General features: G+C 42.3%; 3 protein-coding genes across 3 annotated transcripts; 1 reads left to right on the forward strand and 2 right to left on the reverse strand.

The window, feature by feature from the left end:
* Nucleotides 1-1,194: 1,194 nt before the first annotated feature.
* Ccdc85 (coiled-coil domain-containing protein 85) lies at nucleotides 1,195-18,957 on the reverse strand. The gene is made up of 4 exons (XM_017251856.3): nucleotides 18,317-18,957; nucleotides 2,355-3,653; nucleotides 2,048-2,293; nucleotides 1,195-1,983 (listed from the first exon to the last, which is right to left on the reverse strand). The coding sequence occupies exons 2-4, from the start codon at nucleotides 3,528-3,530 to the stop codon at nucleotides 1,432-1,434; spliced, it is 1,974 nt and encodes a 657-aa protein (XP_017107345.2). The 5' UTR covers nucleotides 3,531-3,653; nucleotides 18,317-18,957; the 3' UTR covers nucleotides 1,195-1,431.
* A 129-nt stretch (nucleotides 18,958-19,086) lies between these two features.
* Nucleotides 19,087-20,507, forward strand: LOC108132444 (ras-interacting protein RIP3-like). Its single transcript, XM_017251878.3, has 2 exons — nucleotides 19,087-19,281; nucleotides 19,339-20,507. The coding sequence occupies exons 1-2, from the start codon at nucleotides 19,205-19,207 to the stop codon at nucleotides 20,417-20,419; spliced, it is 1,158 nt and encodes a 385-aa protein (XP_017107367.2). The 5' UTR covers nucleotides 19,087-19,204; the 3' UTR covers nucleotides 20,420-20,507.
* Nucleotides 20,484-21,583, reverse strand: Ada1-2 (transcriptional Adaptor 1-2). Its single transcript, XM_017251879.3, has 2 exons — nucleotides 20,694-21,583; nucleotides 20,484-20,635 (listed from the first exon to the last, which is right to left on the reverse strand). Exons 1-2 carry the CDS (start codon nucleotides 21,509-21,511, stop codon nucleotides 20,509-20,511), a joined length of 945 nt encoding a protein of 314 aa, XP_017107368.2. The 5' UTR covers nucleotides 21,512-21,583; the 3' UTR covers nucleotides 20,484-20,508.
* Nucleotides 21,584-21,779: the final 196 nt, after the last annotated feature.

Here is a 21,779-nt window from a genome sequence, read left to right on the forward strand (position 1 = left end):
AAAGATATAGCCATCACTGTGGGCCATATTGGGAAATACCCTATTGGGATTATGAAAAATGGACAAAAAATCTAAAAAATATTTTGTCTCGGGATTTTGATGCAGAATGGTAGAAAATCGATCCAGAAATCGTTTAAGGTACTCTTAAACTTTACTCTAAGGCTTGAGAATCGGTTGAGAGTTAGGGAAGATATAGCCATCACTGTGGGCCATATGATCCGACCTACCAAATTTCGTAAGGGTCTGTCGACTATATCCTATAGCTCACATATAACTGAACTGGTTTTTATTTAAAATGGGAATTTTTTTTAATTTTGTACTATATTTAATGTTCACCAATTCTTTAAAGGTGTTTTTCTATGAGATTTGATCATCCATATAGAAATTTTAAAGTTCGATATTGCCATCTTCGATTATTTTTAAAAGGCGATATCTAAAAAATGATTATACCCTCTGAAAGGGTATCTGTTTTGGGTGCATTTCTTAGCATTTGTTGCTGCATCATCCTGTCCTGGAAGCGGCTGTTTTTCAGAATGAACGTGATACAGACCAATTGGCCAACAAAAATCAGGTTAAGCACCTCTGGGGTAACTTAATTTGTATTCCAAAAAGAAGAAGCTACCTATATACATACATATTGTACCATGTATTTCATCAAGTAAAGTCCAGCAAAGCGTAGAAAGCGCTAAGGAAAAGCCATGTAATGCGATTAGATGCTCGCATTACAGGCCAAGTTAATGAGATGAAGATATTTGGTAGAACCATTGTAACCGTGACTCAGCACTCCACACAAAAAAAAAAAATTAATTAAAAACACTATGTGAGTTTGGAAATATTTGTTGCATTATATTTTGAGTTAGCAAATTTTTCGTCAAAGATAGAATACACCTCCTGTCTCTTGGCAATCAAAAATAACAGTCAAAGATTTCAATAAGTACAAAAATAATTATGAGCATTCTCCACCAACTGGTCAGCTGTGTTACAAACTAATTAAATAGAGTGATCCAATCAAATATTGTCCAAAATCGAAAATAAGCAACAATGCCATTGATTATTTGATTTTGTAAAGTCATCGAACAGAGAAATCGATCGATTCGCATCCAAATCTTTGAGCTTTAAAACCAGTTAAAACTCAATTTGGATGCCGAACTCAAATATCGGAAACTAAAGCCAAAAATATATAGTTTTTAATACAATTTACAGACATTTAGTAAGCTATGTTTATAGTTAATATACATGGTTAATATCAGATCAGTTGGTGGATAAATTCCAATATATCTTTTGAGTATTCTTTCGCTTTTGTGGTGGCTTAGCTTAGGTTGTGGTTTGAACTTTGTACAATGTTTAGGGTTAAATATTACGGCATAAGTTAGCATTAAACATAGAGTCTAGGGTTAGCCCTTAAGGGTGTCTTTCGGTTGCTGGGTCGGCTTAGAGTGGCTCCAGGGCCGGGGGGCCGTGTGGACTGCCCTCCAGCTTGCGCCACACAACGTTGCACATCTCCCGCACCAGCGCCTTCTCGCCGTCGTCCATCTGGTCGATGGCGCTCCCGGCCAGGTTGCCCAGTCGATCGCGCTCGAGCTGCTCCCGCACCTCCAGAACCTGGAGAGCACGGACCACGGCCTCGGGGCGACCAGCTATCGGTTCCGGCAATTGGATCGCAGCAGCAGCCGCCGCTGCTGCGGCCACAATGTCCTGTTGCTGCTGTGCCGTTGGTTGTTGTTGCTGTTGGTTGGCGAGGTGGGGCGAGGGCGCTGATTTGGTGGCTGCTGCCGCGGCTGCTGCGGCTGCTACTGCTGCTGCCACGGCTGATGCGGATGTGGGCGTGGGCGTGGGGGTGGTCCTTGGCTGCGGCGTGGTCGTCGTCTGCTGCTGATGTCCCGTGGGTGTGGTTCGCTCCTCCTCCAGCTGCTGGATGCGCCGTTCCAGCGATCGCACATACTGAAGCGTCTGATCGTTCAGCGAGTGGGCATGACGTAGATCCTGGCGAGAAAAGAACGATGCTAATTAGATTCTAATCCTTGGAAAGAAGGCATTTTCTGCTTACCTGTGGAAGCTGGCGCTGTTCGGCGTAGTTTCTCAGCGCAGTGATGGTCTCATCGGCATTGGTGCTGGAGCTGGAACCGTCGCCATCGTCTCTCAGGGCGTTTCGAGTGGCTGCTCCGCATCCGGCGCACAGCGCGTTGGCCGCCACATGAGCACGCTCCTCATCCAAGTAGAGGCAGAGCTCCTTCAGCTCCAGGTTGTCGGTGATTAGCTCCTGCTGCTTATCATCCAGTTGACGTAGTTTGTTCTACAAAAAGCAATAATTTTATTATTAGGAATGGAAATTATGAATTGCTTTGGAGACCCACCTGGTAGGCAGCCACTTCCTGGCGCATGACGCTGGCGGTGTAGCGACCGAATCTTTGCCACTCCCGGGCCAGCTTGCGCCCCTTCTGCCGGTCGTCATCCAAAAAACAGCAGAGGTCCCTCAGCTCTTGGTTGTCGTCCAGCAGACGCTGGTTCTGTTCCTTCAGGGCCCGCAGCTCGTTCACCAGCGACTGGAGCTGGCGGTTCTGCTCGGCCGTCAAACGACCTCCGCCATTGGCCGTGGGAATTCCCGTGCCGCTGGACGTGACCGAGGCATTGGGCGATGGGTGCTCCTGATCGGGCTTCCGCACAAACTTCAGCATATCCTGTGCCGCTCCGCCCTTCCCCGTCGACTGGTGTGGCAGGTAACGCGAGTGTTGCTGCTGTTGCTGTTTGATCGAATCGGGTATGTAAATGCTCGATAGCTGGGGGATATCCGGCGGATATTTAAGTGGCAAGTGCGGCTTGAGAATCCCGTTGCTTGGCTGAGGGGGTGGCTGGTATCTCGGCGGTATAGAGTGGGCTGGTGCCGGTACCTTGAGCTGTGGACTGCGCAGAGATTGCTGCTGATGTTGCTGCTGTTGTTGGTGTTGCTGATGTTGCTGTTGCAACTGGTAGAAGCTGCGACGCTGTATCGGTTGCTGCTGCTGGTTGCCAGGCTGGTGTTGCTGCTGGGCAGAAAGATTGGGCAATTCCTTGCTAGATTGCTGTTGAATAGGCAACCGAGAAGTCAATGTCTGATGATGATGCTGCTGCTGCTGTTGCTGCTGGGTTGAGTGTTGCTGATGTATTGTGGCCACAGTCTGCAATTGGTGTGATTGCTGCTGCTGCTGCTTTTGGCCGCCTGGCGACAGCGCTGCTGACGTTCCGCTTTGTTGTTGCGTTGAGTGTTGCTGGTGCGTCGATGTTGCTGCCGCTGAGGTTGCTGGCAGCAAGGAGCGTCGCTGATGTTGCTGTTGGTGTTGCTGCTGCTGCTGCTGATGTTTGTTAATTGCCTGCGTCGCTGTTTGGGCTTTGCCTATTATTTTGTCAACACTGTTTATTTTTATCAAATTATTGTTTAAAGTGCCTGTTGCTCCGTTTGTAGTTGCTGCTGTTGCTGTTGCTGATGTTGCTGTGTTAGTTAATGACTTCTGCTGTAGTTGTAGTTGTAGTTGCTGCTGTTGATTGCCGGACATTTTTGAGTCGGTTCCTTGTTTGCCTTGTGTGGTTTCGGTTTTTCTTTGTCATCCCCCTCCGAACACCGAGCAGTTGCCTTAATTTCGCGGTGCCTACGACCTCACCGCCATAATGTCAAGTCACTGCAAGATAGCATGTAAAAAATGGGCAAGGCATTAGCAAAAATACAAAATGGAAAAACAGGCCCAACCATAAAAAAATACATAGCTATATAAACAAACAATAAATCAAGGCATTGCTGGGTGTAATTTATGCGACAGGCGAGGGCACGCCGCCAGCGTAGCATAATTAAACCTCCATTAGACTGCCGCGAGACGCTGATAGAAAGTGAAATGAGCATTTATCGCACCACTGAAGCCCTGACATGCCACACGAGGCACATACGCCAATCTGCCACGGAGTCGCTCAACAAAATGCACCGAAGCGTCGCCAAAATGTCGCCGTGCCACAGTGGAAAATTTTTTATCCTACCTGGGGACCTGGTATTATTAATATTTTCATTACTTAGAAATGCCTACTTCATATTTATTTTCCGTGTATGGCCGGGTCTTTGTGGTTTGGATTGGCGCTGAAGCGTCTAATCACCAGATGACGACTCCATATGCGATGGCTTAAACGATGGCTTCCGCTTCTGGTTTGGAAACCGAAAGCCAAGCCCGATGCACTGAATCCCATATCGCCACATTTGTATCTCGAAAGTGAAATTGTTCATGCATTGATGGATGCAGACAGTCGCCCTCCGGAGGGCGGCTAAATTGAAATGTTGCAGAGTTCAGAGCCTGACATGATTGTGGTTATTTTGAGTTGGTGTTTTACTCTGATTGCTTGTAATGAGTGGGTTGCATCAGAACCATCTGGGAAAGTGGTTTCTCCCTCTCAGATATTCATCAATTGTGTGAAAACTTTAGGAGGTTTTTATCCTATATATCCTTGAAGCTTAAGTTTAAGGTAATTCAAGCTAATCAATTTAATTTAAATTCTTAGCAAGAAACATCTGCATGTCAGTTACAGGATCCTAGGGGTCTCTCCCCCTTTTGAGCTACTTAGGCTGTCAACTTGCCAGCCAGCTCAGATCCCGCCAATTTCCTCCTGAATATAAATATCTGGGGGAGAAAAATGACAACAGGTGTGAAATGTAAGCTTCCCGCGAAAGAATTTACACGCAGCAGGCCAGAGACAAAGCCAACCACTTCCACCAAACCATCAGGCTCATTCAGATCTTTGGGGGATACAAAAATTACAACAACACAAAAAAAAAGGGGCAAACAAACAATAAAAGAAAAAATTTGCGAAAATAACAAAAGAATGTGGCTAAGGTTGGGCCCTTCATTGTTGAACTCACACTGGGCAGGAGATACTGCCACACTCACATAAAGATCTGCTGGACAGCGAGTGGGATCTGTGGCATTCTGTGGCTCTTACAAAAAGAAAACTTACAAAACACGGCAACAGTTGTAAATCATCGAATTACCTCAAAATAATAGCAATCGCCCTCTGCCCGTTTGGGGGGCCCGTTCAAATTGGCCAAAAGCGAAGCGAAAATGCAAAAACGAACAAAAAATGGTCGAAGGGAAGGCCAAAGTTGGCAGAGGATAATGCAAAATACGCTGCCATTAAGGGTTATTGCAAAAATTTAAAAAAATTCTTCTTATGAAGATGAACCTGCTAAAAGCTTATAGTAAATTTTAAAAAAAGTTTCAGGATATTTTACAGATAGATTCTCAAATACCCTTTGAAAGTGTATGAAAACAATGCAATGCACCGGCAATGCAACAATAACAGCTACAGAAGCCGCCGAAGACACGAAGGAAGAATGAAGACTGGAGGGCGAAATCTTGAGTCACAGCCTCTGCCAGAAACAACACAAAAAAAAGAGACTCTGTCCCGTTGGCGTAGTTTTTGGGGACTTGCGAAATGAAGAAACCCTCCAAAAAACTTCGTGTGTCAGTTACGCTTAATGAGCACAAATATTGCTCTCATTGTTGCTGTTGCCGAGTTGTTGTGTTGCTGGGTTGCTGCTGCTATTCTCGTTTTTGGTGTAGATTTGCTGGCTTTGATTGCCATGCCGTGTGCAAGTTGGAACTGGGCTCGAGACTGGGGCTCAGTTTGAGTCTCAGCTCGATTTCAATGAAGACGAGTCTCGGCGGGTCTCCCAGTCGGAAATGCCAATACTTAACCCTCAACTGCCCCATACCCCAGTGCCCGCCTCCTCGTCACCCCAGCGAGTGAATCTCCCTTTTTATATTTTTTTGTATTTTTCGATTGGACCCTGAGAAAACAAGGGGAACAGCAAATGAAAAGCTTCGCGGGCAGCAAATAAAAATAATGGAATGATATTGGACTCGAAATTGGAAGACAGCACTTGGAATGCTCTTTTTCTTTCATTAAGATTTTATTGTGTAGAATTTATAGTATATGATATAAGCCATAAACGATATGGTTAATAAATACATATCACCTTTTATTCAAAGATTAAACCTTGTGGCTAATTAAAAAGCCTGCAAAGATCCATAATCTGAAAATTTATGACCAACTGTCTGGGCCTATGAGCTCGTAAGAGTACACCCATAAAAAAGCCTTCAATTTGTAGCACATGTACACATAACATACTGCGACTTAACCTTTTCCAACCTCCCTGCCAGCTCTGAACCCTTCGCGAGAGTCTCCTGGCCAGCAAATAGCAAATCATCACCTGGTTCCAACTCAACTTGAAGTGGAATAAACGAAAAATAAAAGGAAAGGAGCGGAGAAATAAAAAATAATATAAAAAAATAAATAAACATTTATTTCAATATGTGTGTAAGAGCTTGTTTGGCCTTCGGCGATGAATGTATTCGACGCACTTAGCCCGGAGTATTTATTCTTTTATATTTATAATTTTAATATTCGTTTTTTTTTTAACAACCTATGCGTGAGTGGTGCCGCCCCCCAAGACCCTGCCTCTCTCCTCCTTTCGCTAATAAACTCTTGATCTGGCTAATGGTTGCCATTGTGTGTGTCTTTAAAAGGCTAAAAAACCACTTGGGATCATAGGCGTTGGCCTCAGTTCGGTTTCGCATATAACAAATTGCCATAATTAGTGGCATTTTAATATGGGGTTCCGCAGCTCACAGCTCACAGCCGAGAACCCAGGGAAGTCGGGAAGACCTATGGATGTAAATCTTGGCTAATAACGAGCTGAGACAGATTTCCCCCCCGAGGGCTAGCTTCTGTTTTTCGAACAGAAGGCGGCAAAGGTGTTGGACTGCAAAATTATGAAAATTACTTTTCCCATGCTTAGTGGGTGGCTTTCCTCTGTCTGTCTGGGAATCTCAAGACCAGGTCCTAACTCGACAATGGACAATAAAACTGGAGTGGCAAACAAAAAACCATAATAAGTTTTTAATGGGTCCAGCCATGAATTTATTTGTTATAGATGGTAGCAGTCAGATATCCAAGGTAATGGAAAACCTGAAGTCTGAAACCAGAAGGTTCAACTGAAAGTTACACGCAACATGAAGAACGGAAAGGGAAGTTTTCTACTGACTTGTGCAAAATAATGCAAAAGGTACACCCCATCTAGTATTTCAATAAAATATACAATTTTTTAAATGACTTGGCAACATTTTAGTAATCTTGATAAGTGGTTGCCATCGATCATTTTTACATAATCTTTAATTTTTGACCACTTTTTGCTGCATGATCATTATTTCTGCAAATGAGCCCCATCAACTTGATTTTTTGCTAATCTCTGCCATTTATTTTCTGCCAGCAGATACCATTATTTTATAATACCTTTTCGATGTCGGCATATTTTATTATTTTTTGCTTATTCGCCTTATGAGATTGCCCAACGGACCGTGAAACAAGTGTTTAATTAAGGAAATGAGCGTAGAGTCAAGTACGCAGACACGCACACGTGCAAACAGTAATTTAATAAAACCCAAAAATACAATCGGCGAACAAAAAATTGGTTAATAAATGTAAAGCCAAAAGCCAAAAGGGAAAAAATAAATAAATATGGATGGCTGGATTGCTGGATGGCTAGATGGCTGGTACAAAAACAAAAAAGCTCTCAAAGTCACTCAAGGTTAAGAAATCTCTTTGCGCACGCACACTGACATCACACATACGCACCGTGGTACCGCGCACCGGAGACACCAGATACCAGATCCCAGGCAATGACAGCTTTTTTGGACCCGATGACAGCTAAAGTCAGAAAACGGAGTCTCGACCGAGTCTTAACCCACAGCAACGGCACGCAGCAGTGGCAAGTGAGCAGTGAGAAATGAGAAAACCGCAAGTCATGTGGGTTAAGTACACTTACTTAACAACAATCCAAAACTGACCGCGCGCCCAGACAATGAGGTCCGTAATGAAAAGGCAAACGGCGACGATGCCTCCAAATTTTGTACGGGTCGTACTGAATCGAATGTGAAATAGGATAGAGCTGCAGAGGTGGCGAATCAACAGCGTTATAAAAATAAAAGAAAACAAATAAAGGAAGTGGGCTGTACGCAAATTAGGTTTACTTTTCAGATGAGGCAAGACTGAGTTCACTTAAGGGGTTATATGCAGTTGTACCGCGCAAAAATATGGATTTTTATCGATTTGTTTTTGACACCATAGAAAATATTTATGAAAAATGTTTTACCGACGTTGTTTAGTACATGTTTCTGGGTACCTAATTAAATTTTTTCATAAAAAAAATATTACATAACAAAAATGTTATAGCCGAATTCCCGGATCGTCTTTTTTCGATGGTGTCTTGCGGTGGACATGATTTCTCGAAAACGGTTCATCAGAAATCCAAAATTCAAAAAAGTTTAGTTAGTATATTGTATTGTCTAGTCCGTGAACGAGGGATTTTTAAAAATTTTGATTAAAAAAAAAATGGCGACGTTTTTAACAAAAAATGTACTTTTTCAACGTATAAGATTTTCGTTTTTTGTGCTTTAAAAAAGGAGTTTTCAAAAAAATTGAAAATCCCTCGTTCACGGACTAGCTAATATCATAATAAATAAGTGGTCAAAATTTGGTGTTGATCGGATTAGTAGTTTTTTAGTAATCGTGTCCACCGCAAAAGCAATTTCCCAAAAAAAAGATTCTGAGATAATCGCGTTTAAAGTTTCAAGTTTGTTCAAGTTTTATATGCAGATAGTGCGGTATAAATAGCTACAGCTTCTGTTCCAATGCTCCGATCGTTATGAATTTTTGTGAGAGTATTCCCAATAGAATATACTTAAAGAATATGCAATAAAAAAAAAATCGATTTTTTCATATATCACAACTGTATATAACCCCTTAAATCTCTAACCAAAATGCCAATATACTCTATCATTATTTATTTAACTCTTGGTCAAAACCAATAACAATCAGAGGTACTGCGTTTGGGACTGAGAATTATATTGAAATATATATAAACTATTGGGATTGTTTGGGAGATTTTGCGCAAGAATCGGATAAAAATTGGCAAAGATACTGGTATGGTTGGGCCATAGATGGAAAACAAGAATTTTACAAAAAATCCCATCAGAAAAAAGGTAAAATCAAAATTTCAAAATTTTGTTCATAAATTAAAAAAAGTTAAAAAATTTTCATATTTCTTTCTTCTAAATTTAAACCTTAAAAATTGTTAAAGGTATCCCCGCATAAGAATTGGATGTTAACTGAGAATGATATAGATATTGCTGTGAGCCATATGTATCCCTCCCATATCTATTCCCCAATTTATCACAGAGTGTACCATAAAAATGAATATAAAATCTTTCAATTTACTTCAATCTTTTGGGTTATATGTATACCTTCTATATCTCATAGTTTAAAACAAGGCAATAAATAGAGAACACCCACACAGTCAATAGAGAAATATAAGAGATCCGAAAGTCGTCCCCGATCGAGGCTTCATGCTCCATTGCATTTGGATTGGATTGGATTGGATTTGCATTGCACGCACCAAAAAACGCGTGGTATAAGGTGGAATAATACGAAAAATAAAACAGCGTATCCGCCATTTCCACTTCCATATATCGTTTTTCAAACGCTACTCGACAAAAACCGGAGAAAACCGAATAAATATCCAAACGCCTTCACTCCCCAGATCAAATGACAAACGACAAGCGTCGCCGTGGCTGTCTCTGCCTCCGTCGACGTTGAATTTAAGTCAGACAGATGGCTTAAACTTTAAAAAATGGAAGAAAAAGAAACACTCAACTCACACTTTGGCGGAAGAGCGAAAATTTTCATGAATGAACGAAATGAATGGAGGCCCCAGACAAAGGATCCGCACACTGAAAAGACTCACCTCGGAGCCCCAAGTTCAATTTATCAACGGCTGGGGAGAGCTGGGCTGGAGAAGATTTGTAACCATCAAAAGGCGATTATGTTGCACGTGACACTCTGATCTGAGATTCTTCGTGTTGAGTATTCTGGGAAAGGAACCCAAGCTATGACTGTAAAGTGATATTCTTGAAATGCATATACCATGATTATAGACCAAAATCAAAGCTGATTCGAGTATAATTTTCAATCTGGCATCGAGGCCACCCACATCTTTGGCTCTTTATGTTTTGGCCATAAAACCAAAGGCCCATGTGTAGCACAGTAGGCAACCAGCTAACCAAAAACTCCAAAACAATGCAAAAGCCAACCATAAAAAATAAAAGGCCTAAGCTACACGGAGAAGAGGAATTATAAGTGAGTGAAGGTTAAGCGATAAGTCAAGCTGGTGGTGAGAATTTAAGTGGAAGGTTTTGGGGCACAGAGGGGTTAAGTTCATTACAAATGAAATGGCTTTTTCCCTCAAACTGGAGCAGTAACTGTGGGAATTACTTTAGTCGTAGAATAATGTAAGCTATCCAAGAACATGTCTGAAAATAATTTAATTAAATTAGTAGCTGGCAGACACGTGAGACTTCTTTTATAAACTTCCACGAGTCGATAGAATTTGGCTCGCTTTCTACACTCGCTGGAAGACCGATCTCCGGGGGTCTAATAGCCTCTAATCTGCTTAATTATGTGTGGAGCTGCAAAAGAACCCAACAACATCATCGGGGAGAACTAAATTAATATGTAGATTACTTTATGAACCCAAAATCCATGTAGGTTTCGTTATCTAAAGCTGGACTTGAGACCTGAATCGATTTCCGTGACACTCCCCGAAGCAAATACAATGCGAGAAACTATAGCTCTGCCAATCCCTCAAATCGGCTGAATACAACTTCCATTTCTCAGCTTTCCGTTGTTATGGTTTATGGGTATCATTTGCGTCAAGTCTACGTCGCATATTTGATTTTTACGACAGTCGGGTAGACGAGTCTCCAGATCCCCCAGTCTACCAGTCTCGCAGTCTCCCAGTCTTCGACCGCCCGTCGATAGCTATAAACTTGGCCATTTCATGCCGCAAAACCCCCAGCGAACAGCCACAAAACCAGCAAACACTTTTGTGCAAATTATTTATGCATGTAAATTAACAGACTCGGCTCGGATCCAGGGGTGGGGTGCCCAAAACTATCCAACAAATGATACAAAAAATGGTTCGGTGGTTTCGGTGACTTTCGAATTTATCGCAGAACGAGAATCTTTTTGGCAAGAACTCATTACCACGCCCTCGAAAGAATGGAGGGAGGATCTAAAAAACAGTTACAACATCCCCATTAACAGCCACAAAAGAACAAGCCAACAAATTGTTGAAATATGCAAATTTTTAAGAGTCTCTCGCGTACAGAAAAACATTAATCTTACGGCCAGCAGCGAGTGAGTGGAGCGACTTGTAAACACAATTCTGGCCAAAAGCAAAAAGCACAAAAACCCAAGATCAAGCTGGGCTTAGAAGCGTCTTCGGCTGCCCTCCTGCCCTGGCTTTTTCTTAAAAAAATACGAGTATATATTTTTTTGTGCTGGCCCCGTAACCCAGTAAAGTTCTACCATATGTACAAATATTTAATTATCATCTGGCTGAGGGCGGTCTTAGAAAACATTCCTCATCAGGCCAAGCTAAACATTTTCTCCACTTCTCGGCTGGGGCCTACAATTTTTGTTTCATCATGCCTCTCTACACATCTCCAAAAAAAAAAAAAAATACAAAAACTTAATAAAGAAAATAAATTCATGTATGCTAATGTTCGATTTCTACATCATTTCTATTCTTTTGTTATTACTGGCAGGCATTTCATTAATTTTGAACTGCCGCCGAAATTCTTTTCCAAACCCGACCGGCTACTTTCGATTTTCGGTTTTGTTTGTGACTTTATTAGAAAATGTCTATTTGCTCACAATTCACACTTTTCGAAAATATTTGAATAAATGTGGGCGGGTGATCTAAATTTTAAAAGAGTGGCGAGCACGTGGCTTATATGGTGTGATACTTGTAGATTACATGGTAAGTGTGGGTGTATTTTCAGACTTTTTATAATCGGATTTATAAAGAAATTAATTTTTAAAATATTTGTATCCGAAAATGAGAAATATTTTCTATGATCTTTTTGTAACTTTCCCAGAACTCCTAACCCAAATTAGATCAAATGATCCCTATTTAGCCCAAATATTTCAAAAAAAGTGATTTATTTTTATCAGGAACTTATCAAAGACCATCTTCTTGTTCTACCTTCAATAGGCCTTATTTTTGACCCTGGTCTATATGGGTTTATGGAAACGAAAAGAATAATTTATGATGCCCCGAATTGTCATCTTTTACACCTAATTCTTCCAGCCAAGTCGAAGACCACCTCACGTACAAAAGACGTGCAGGAGAGAGAGGGACAAAAAAAAACAATAAAAGAAATCCGAAAACAAAGCATTATGTAAGCATTAGCACGCTTTAACCTCTCCCCCTCCCACACGGGCAACAAAATAGAAGGTATGAAGCGTGAAGAAACCATAAAAAACAACAACAATTAGCGACAGGGGCAAAATAAAGTCGCGCATGCGCAATAAATGCCTCAGTGCCTGAATGGATCGAGCAAATAGCCAATATCCCCTCCATGGGCCCACCATAGGTCCAATTAAATTTCTATTAATTCTCCACCAATAATAATACCCGGCCAATGCCATAAAAAGCGGAAACCATTAAAATTACTATGAGAATCTCGAATCTCTTTGGCCAAAAGCAGAAGAAAAGCCAGGCGAGGTATTAGGGGGGGAAAAAATTCTATTTCCTTTCCTGGAGACAAAAGCCGCTTAGAGCAGCCAAAGGGGCGGCACTTCTTTTGTTCGCCAGCGCAACAAACTTCCGGAATCCGGAATCCGGATTGAACGATTTATTTGTGAAAGACCCACGGCCGTTCGGACAGGAAAGGGAAGGGGATATGGGTGTAAAAGAGAAAGAGACTCGGAGGAGTATGGGAAGGAAAGTCTATAAACTGGAAGACTGGAAGACTTGAAGGAATTGCGCTGCAGCTTTTTACATTAAATGTATGGACTAATTAAAAGACAGTTCGTATAGCGGCGGTGACAAAGAGGAGGGGGTAATGTTGAGATTGGTAACCCAATACGAATCTGAGCTATACACAAGGAGAAATGTACCAAAATATAAATAATATTAAAACTGATCTCCTAATAAAAAGTATCTTTAAAAATCCCTCTCAAAGTAAGTGACTGGTCTTTCGTAACCTCCAACCAGTATTGATTACGTATCGGATTTTGCACGGTGTATCTTTTGGTCACTGAGGCATGTCGAACGGTCTGTTGTCTTCCCAACAGCTGGAGCACCTCCTACAGTGGGTAGGAGGAGGCGGTGGTGGTGGCGGCCAGTCTTCAGTCTTCATTGGATGCTGTGTTGCCGCTGCTCTTGTTTATAAATCAAGTCACATTAAGTGTAATAATAAACGCAGATCGAGGCGAACTTGAAGCCGGTTCTCCGCCTGGTTGTTGCCACTTTTGGTGCGGTTCTCATACTTATATATAAAAAATTCTTTTTGCGGAGAATTGAATAAGTCATAAAGGGAGGGCGACCAACAAGGTGGGAATTAATAATGAAAATCGGACCAAAATAAGGCACCACAACGGAGGACACCGCGTTCTCCGCTCGGATAATTATGGAGAGCATGCCAAAAGAGAGAGGCCTCGAAAGAAATGTCAAAACTTACGCTTCATTGCCCGTCGTCTTCCAGTCTTCTGAAGACAGTGAGGCTTTGAGGCTTTGCGTCTTCTGGTCTCTCACTCGCTTTGCTAACGATAACGACAACAAAATGCTGATGGCACAAATTATAGTCAAGCAAGAAAGAAAAGCGGAGTTGGAGCCGGAGACGCAGACGGAGCTGTAGCTGAAGTTGGAGCTGGAAAAAAAAGCCACAGCTGAAGACCGGCAGTAGAAAGCTAGCCAGAAAGCCTCGGTCCCCAAGCCCGCTTTGTCTCGAGCCCCACAATTTCCGCCATTTATGACAGTCACAAATCGAGTTATACTCACATACCCGCCGCCTAGGCTTTACCTCCAGCTTCGGCTTCAGCTCAGGCGATAGCTTTGGCCTCAGTTTCAGCTTCGGAATCAGCTAAGGCCTCTCCTGAAGCCCGGGTACTTTCTAATTCCTAAGCGCACTTTTTTCTTCGCGTTGGCTTGCTCCCTGGCTGCCGTTTTTGATGTTTAATACTCTAAGAAAAACTCTGGGCAGTTAAATACATGTGTGCTATAAAAAAAAGCCCAAAAAAACTATTAAAATCAGAGCTATTCATTAGTAAAAATACGTCCTTTTGCAGAAAAAGCGTTTTAGAAGAATTTGTAATACTTCAAAATAACAAATTAAATGCTAAAAAATGTCCCCTCATGACTGAATACTTGTTTAGAGTATTCCCTAGTTTGTATCCTTGGAATATAATCTTTTGCAAATATTTTTTTTTTTTGTCATTCAGTTTTTTGTTGTACAAACAAGTTTTGGTTTATTTTTCTTATTTTACAACGTACATCTCTTCAGGGTCTGCCAAGTGTTAATGTTCATTTGCGCATGCGATATTCCCCAAATTGCATGCAATAGAAATTTGTTGTCGAGGTCACACTGTAGTGCCGCCAACCGACCGTCAAAACAGTCACAATAGGTGCCCCCGTCCCGGGCCCGGCCCCAAATGGGGGGCTCCTCCATAACCATAACCATTCACAATGCCACAACGGCAACAGAGGCAAAAAAAAATAAAATAAATAAAGAGAAGAAAAAAAATATAGGGGGAAAAACTGTGCTTTGGAGGAGGTTTTTGGTAGCTAAGTGATGGGAGGTCAAATCCGTTACAGTTACGTGAGGCTCTTTTTGGCCAAACAGGAGAACGTTGTCGGCCAGTTTTGGCCAGAAGCAGATCGAATGGAAAGTAAAGGAGGCTTTTGGCTAATGAACTTGAAGTGGAGGGTTTCGCAAATTGACGGAAAAAGGTGTATCCCATTTAAGCACCGATCTAATGGCAGGTCCAGCCAGTTGCTCTAATTTACATTCTTTTCTCATTATTGGAGAAACCGAGCCATTACCAAGATAAGCTCCGTCCAAGCCAAAATTTCGAAATTCCACACTTTCCACACAAATTTTCCAAATTACAAGGTACTGAAATTCATAATTTATACGTAAAATCATATCGGTAATGGCAGATGCGTCGTCTGATATCATTTTTTAAACATCATATGTCGATCTAGATTCCAGATCAGTTAACGTAATGCTCAACCGGTCCCATTTCGATCATGCATCCGAAAAAGAATGCATCCCGGGCGGAGTCGGAGTCTTGCTATTTTTTTCTCCTTTTAAATTCTGATACAGTTATACTGAATCAATTTTACCGGAGAATGCTTAGAATATTTTTAGATTTCAGTAATTTAGTGGAGCTCCAGTTGTGACGCCCCCTTAGCCACGACTTTGGGCCGCCAGCTCTCATGGCCGTTTGTCATTTCCAGAGGCGCGCCAATTGCAAAAGTGGCCTGCAGAGCATTTTTTGCTCTCTGTGTGAGAAAATGTGGCCAAACGGTTAATAACAGGGGAGTAAGTTGGCTTAGATGCCAGGCGGTTCAAAGGAGGAGGCATGAGGCTGAGGCAGGAAGGTGCGGCAACCGCAAATACGGCAGCAGCAGAGTCAACCTAACTGGGCCTAAAGGAAAAGTCTCCTTAAGGGGTCACGCCACCCTGAAATTTTCAAAAAATCGATTTTTTTTTTTTTACTTAATTTAAAAGACTATATTCTTACGCGTATTTTAAGACGTCCCCGAAGACAATATCTTGATAATTATGGAAGTTATGTTTATTTCAAGGCGGCACTGCAGGAGGGCACCTAAGACACTTCTTTTTCTTCTTTTGCGTTTTTCTCGAAACCACTTTTTTCAAGACGGTGGGCATGATAACTCAAAAACTGTTCAACCGATTGACTTGAAAATTGAAACACATCTTCTTACATAGATTTTCCACAGAGTGACGTAGGATTTTTTTGATCCAATGGATAGAAATTTTTTTATGCAATTTTTAGTACGAAATTTTTTGCCCAAAACATTGAGTCAAGTTTTGAAGTGCTCTCATTTGCGTAATTTTTCTTCTTTTCTAAAACGGCTACGTCACTCTGTTCCAAATTTATCACTTTTTAAAAAAAAATTTTGTTTATTTTTTTCTGATGAAAATTGACACGTGAATCATGCCCACCATCAAGGAGCACTCCGGAAAAACCCATGATCGCCGATGTTCATATCTCCGCCATTTTGAATTGAAAACAAATTTTTTTTTAGAATTTATAAAGCTCATTAGTTGTATTAAATAGAAATAAAAGTGGAAAAATCCTATCTCAACTAGTTTAGTCACAAGAAATTCCTGAAAAACCGTCCCGTTTCCACGCGGTCAGGGTGGCGTAACCCCTTAAACTTGAAACTTGATTTTTTAGTTTTTAGATATTTCAATATATATATTATATTTCTTTAAAAACTGTAAAAGATTTTTGAGAAATTTTGAAAAAAAAAATAAAGATACTATTTTTTCTACCTGAACTGTATGCACAAGTATGTGACTATGCGGAGGAGATGCAGTTGCAGCTAGAGCTGGAATTGGAGTTGGAGGAGATTCCAGCGATGGCTGTTGCTGTTGGGACAGGAAACTTAAACTAGTTCTAGTGCGAGTAGCTGCTGGCTTCTAGCCGAGCCATAAACTGGGACACTTGTTGCGGCAACTTGGACAGTCGATTGTTGGACGGATTGGATCGCTTCGGGGGCAATCAAGCTGCCAGCCCAAAGATGACAAACAAAATCTCGGATCTTCCCACGCGGCTGGGGAGCGGTCCTTCTGTTACCACTCCTCCTCCCGTCACGGTTCTGCCCTACCTATAACCCCCCACCCACCCTGCAGTAAAAAAAACAACAAAAAGTAGCCAACCTAAATTGTCTTAATGGACCATGAAGAGCCGGAGGAGATACTGAGGTCGAAACACCGGCCCAATACCCAAAACTCAGAAACCGACGAAAATACCTGATATTGCAGATGGCGGCAGGCGCGTAAATCTAAAAACCGCCCAATTAAACAACGAAAAATGTGTATAAAACAAAAAATAAAATTAAATAAGGCGACACAGAAAACAAAATCACTGGCGAGTAAGAGAGAAAAGGAGAGAGTGCGACTGAAAAGGAGAAAGAGCCGGCAGCGATGCTGGGTTGGATAAGCCCAAAAGAAAGTTTTCTTTCATTGACAAAAATTTTTTACTCGACGCGGCGGCAGTCTTTTGTTTTCCGCCGCAGACAACGAACTTGGCCGCTGGCAGCGATCTTAACCCCAAAGAGGTTATAATGTTTATATGTTCTTATACAAGATGCAGAATATTTTTAAATTAATAACATGATTAGAATTATCAACTCTAGAATTTAAAAATTTTTAGATTTGGTTTTTAGATATCATTTTTCTACCAACAGTTTGCAAAAATTTTTTTCTAAGTCCCTGTTTATTTTCTTGAAACCTAACCCTTTCCACTTAATGGGTAAATGTTGATTATACCGCTGCTGACGCTTTGGCATTAGTTACAGTTTTCCGATACACGAAATTGACTTTACATATTTCAGGCAGCGCGCTGCAGCGGACGATGTAACAGGTTGCTGTTGCTCCTCTGCCCGCTGCCTGGCTCTTTCACTCTCACACACAGATACACACATTTAAAAGATACAGATACAAGTGCAGACCATATCGATTGCTGAACATTTCGAAATGCTGCGCATGCGCCCGGCGTCGCTGCTTTTACCTGTTGCTGCAGCAGTTGCAGTTGCAGCACCAGCAGCAGCAACACCGCAGCATCGCTCGTTTCGTTTGATCTTGTGTCTTATTGTTGCGCGTTGTCGTGTATCTTTCTGCTTGTTATTTGTTGCCTTTCCTCTCTTTCTTCCCATCTCTTTCCATCGACCGCCTGAATTTATTGGCGCATATAAATGCCTCAAAATTGATGTTATTGTCGCTGGATACCCCCCAACCAAAACTCTTGAAAAGGCTTGTGTTTTTGTCCTGCTTGTTTTGAAAATTGATTTTTACTCGGATTTTTATGGCCGTAGTGTCCGAGAGATAAGGCGGAGGAGGTAGGGAAAATGCTGGATCGGGAAAACCAAAGCAGAGCTGCACAGCCAGAGACAAAAGAAGAATAAACAAGGAAGGGTGGGCGTAGCGCTGACAAAGTGGGCGTTCCAGGGCCTCAAAGAGAATAGAGCAATTTTCGGTGCACTCGGTGGACGGGGGGACAGTCGAGGAGCAATGCAATGAGTTAATTTCGAGTGGGCTGAGCCCAGGTATTTTTACTCCAAGTTACGTGGGCTCTGGCATCGGCAGGGAGCAGCAACGTGGGCCGGAAAATGGAAAATGCAATGGCCAAATCGAATGGCTAAACTTACATTTTGCAAAAATCTCTCAAATGCTGGGGTCTATTCCAAATTGGTCGCCTCTTTTTGGTTTCTCCACTTTCCTATTTCATTCTCCATTCAAATCAAATCACAAATATTTGCGCGTGCGCAACTGCCGCATTCCAGGGATACACACTTGCGCACACAGATGCATCCACCAGATACATTCGCGTTCGCAAACAGCGGCGTTTGTTTTGCGGCTAATTGTTTGAACAGCACAAATTATTTTTCACACTATGCAGTTTTATTTGTTTGTTTTACAACTCCGCACTCTACACAACTGAGATCTTTTATCTGTTATGTGTATCTTTTATTGGCTCAAGTTTTCCAGCCTGCCCTTTATGGGATGCCTGTTTGTATTCCTTTTTTTTGCACGAATTTTTTTTTTTGCCATCCAAAGACTTAAGGAATTTGAAATCTATGACAGGGCTTCTATGGACTTTGGTGAAAAAAAAACACTCGCGACGCCAAAGCCACCCACTTGGCAGGCCGATGCCTCACCAAACATTAGCTAATTTCGCAAAAAATTAGAATTTCAGTTGCCTCAAAGATCGGAGGACGCGCGCAGAGCTCCATCCGCGTCGGTTGCCCGTTGTACCTTACAGATACTCGATCTTACAGATACTCGATCGTTCAGATACTCGTTCGGCCAGTGTGGTCAAATAGTAGTTGCAGACCCCCCTTTAAATCCAAAAATACCAACTTCATGTAGCTGGTATTTTTTAAGCGGTATAAAATGTAATCGAATGATCTATCGATCTAAAAACATCTGATTCAAAATTTAGTTCACCCACTGGCTATGAAACATTTGTAAAATTTCCAATATATTTTCTATTGCTATAAAAATTAAAAAAAGGACGCCTTCTACTGGAGAACAAGATGGGTCTCTGCCGCTTTTTCCAAACGGGTTCCTGCCGCTATGGAACCAAATGCCACAACGAGCACTTCGATGTCAAGTAAGAAAAACTATAAAGAGAGCCGGCAAAAAACCAATTTCAATGGATTTAATTTAGGCAATACCTTAAGTCGGATATGGAGTCTGGCCTCAATGGTAAAATGTGGCCATTTTCCGGCTATGGTCCCTTCAAAGACAAGCCAAACTTTCCCAACTTCATCGAGGACCAATCTTTCGAAGAGGTCCGTTTCCTTTGCTACGAGGCAAAAAAGGCCAACAATTTCGAGCAGTTCCACCAGCAATTCAACCGGGAAGTCGTGGAAGCCACCAACAAAATGAAAGCCATGCTACAGATGTCTCCCCAAATATTAGAGACAATGATCAAAATCTATGATACTCCGGAAGGTGCAAATGTTTCTTCGCAATCCCAACCCAACAACCCATTTGCAGCTGTTCCAGCTACTACTCCAGCTGCATCTATTTTCGGCAAGCCTGCTCTAAGTTCAGGAAACATCTTTGGTGCTGGTACCGCTCAGGCGAACAATACCAACAGCATCTTCGGAGGCGCCATGGGCGGTGGCAATACCGGGAACGGAATTTTTGGGGGAGGTGCAGCCAGTGCCAATACCGGGAATGGAATTTTCGGAGGAGGTGCAGCCAATGCGACTAACCCCTTTGGAGCACCGCAGCAACAGCCGGCAGCGCAGCCCTTCCAAGGCGGAAACCTTTTCAACCAGGCTCCAGGCCAAGCTTTTGGAGGCTTTCAGCAGCAGCAGCAGCAAGCTCAGCCTTCGGGAGTCTTTGGACAAGCAGCGAATTCAAATCAAGGAATATTTGCCCAGGCTGTTCAGCAGCAGCCACAACAGCCACCTAGTGGGTTGTTTGCACAAGCATCCGCTGCATTTCCAACTCAGCAGCAACAACAGCTTCAAATGCAACAGCAGCAGCAACAACAACAATTGCAGATGCAGCAACATCCACAGCAACAACAACAGATGCAAATGCAACAACAGCTACAGCAGCAGCAGCAACAACAGATGCAAATGCAACAGCAACCACAGCAGCAGCAAAGCATGGCACATTCCTCAGTCTTCAGCCGTATGGAGGATTTGAGTGCTGCAGAAATAGAAGCCTTCAAATCAGAACAGTTTTTGCCGGGACATCTGCCATTCAATCCACCTCCACGCGAATTTTGTTAAAATAATATTTTGTTATACAATCTATAAGATTAATGTACATAAGACTTAGAGCTGGTATTAAATAAGCATAAAGAATTTTAAAAAATAATCTAGTGCATCATCATGTTGAGGCGTTCCATATTGATTGAATAAACGGCATGGGAACCGATCAGGTTGCGATCCCTAAAGGCCAGCTGGCAGTCTTTGAGTGTGATCACTGTACGTTCGCTGGGGACACTGTAATATATAAACACCAAATTAAACAAATTTTTAATTTTAAAAAGGCATTTCATACATTTCCTCGCAGGCTGACAGAAAGACCACATCATCGTTCTGCCTCCGCATAAAATTTGCCGTATTGAGCTCTTTGTCCAGCTCCAATGGCGTGTCATCAACTTTTTGTCGGGTAACAGTATTTCGCAGTGATGGATCCCGCAGTGGAGCACCCACATCGTAATAGAAATTTCCTTCGCCACTGGTTTTGTAGTGTTTGCGCTTTTTGATAATGGCTGACAGTAGGTCCTTGAGCAGCACCTGGACGGCCATCGCCACATACTCAGCCACGTTGTCGTCCACGGAAACGAGTCCGATTTCCCAGGCTCCAATCAGGAATCGACCCATTATGAAGCCGGCATCGGGTAGGAAGAGCTCCTGGGCGCAGTAACGCTGTGATGGCAATTGCTGCTGCATTGGCTGCTGCTGATCGCCGCCTCCAATGCTTGGCGGCGGTCGAATCACCTGCATGTTGTCCTCGCCCACGAAATCCAGTACTTCGCACATCTCAAAGTTAAGACGCTCGGCGAAGGTGCGCGAGCTTCTTTTTCGCCTCTTGCTACGGTTTCCTCCAGAGCCGCTGCTGCTTGCCTGAACATTGGCTTGTGGAGTAAGTTCGACGGGAGCAAAGGCATCGATCTTGTTGAGCAGGGCCAACAAAAACTGATTGTGAAGATGCAACTTGTCGGGCGAAAGAATTTTCCGAGACTCCGCATCGAACTCTTCCTTTGTCCACCGGCTGCGAAACCAGTTCTTCATGTTTGCCCGGTACCGCTCCCAGTTGTCTCCCAGCGCCACCACTAGCGCCTCCTTGGTGGCCAACACTCTATCCGTGAGCATTTTATTCAGAAATTGATTTAATTATTCGTCACAATTCCGTTTTATAAACAAAATATGTTTTACAGCTGATGGTATGACCGTTTGAATAACTTCAAAAAATACCACAGGCTGTTCAAAATAATTTAGACCCTTTTAAAAGCGCGCTTAAATTTAAAATAAAATGTTTAAAAAATAACCATTGAAAAATCGTATAAAATTATTCTGTATCTTTGGTTGGTAAATAAATTGTTTAAGAACCAATAGAATAATTTATTTTATAAAACTTACA

This window comes from Drosophila bipectinata, chromosome 2L (genome assembly GCF_030179905.1).
Source record: "Drosophila bipectinata strain 14024-0381.07 chromosome 2L, DbipHiC1v2, whole genome shotgun sequence".
Taxonomy (NCBI): domain Eukaryota; kingdom Metazoa; phylum Arthropoda; class Insecta; order Diptera; family Drosophilidae; genus Drosophila; species Drosophila bipectinata.

Bases quoted from the DNA above. Each gene is read 5' to 3' on its own strand.
- Ccdc85 (XM_017251856.3), bottom strand. From the start codon at position 3,530: ATGTCCGGCAATCAACAGCAGCAACTACAACTACAACTACAGCAGAAG. The intron at 2,294-2,354 runs GTGGGTCTCCAA...TGCTTTTTGTAG, and splicing joins AGGAAGTGGCTGCCTACCAG to AACAAACTACGTCAACTGGA. The intron at 1,984-2,047 runs GTAAGCAGAAAA...TTTTCTCGCCAG, and splicing joins AACAGCGCCAGCTTCCACAG to GATCTACGTCATGCCCACTC.
- Ada1-2 (XM_017251879.3), bottom strand. From the start codon at position 21,511: ATGCTCACGGATAGAGTGTTGGCCACCAAGGAGGCGCTAGTGGTGGCG. The intron at 20,636-20,693 runs GTATGAAATGCC...TATATATTACAG, and splicing joins CTGTCAGCCTGCGAGGAAAT to TGTCCCCAGCGAACGTACAG.
- LOC108132444 (XM_017251878.3), top strand. From the start codon at position 19,205: ATGGGTCTCTGCCGCTTTTTCCAAACGGGTTCCTGCCGCTATGGAACC. The intron at 19,282-19,338 runs GTAAGAAAAACT...GATTTAATTTAG, and splicing joins AACGAGCACTTCGATGTCAA to GCAATACCTTAAGTCGGATA.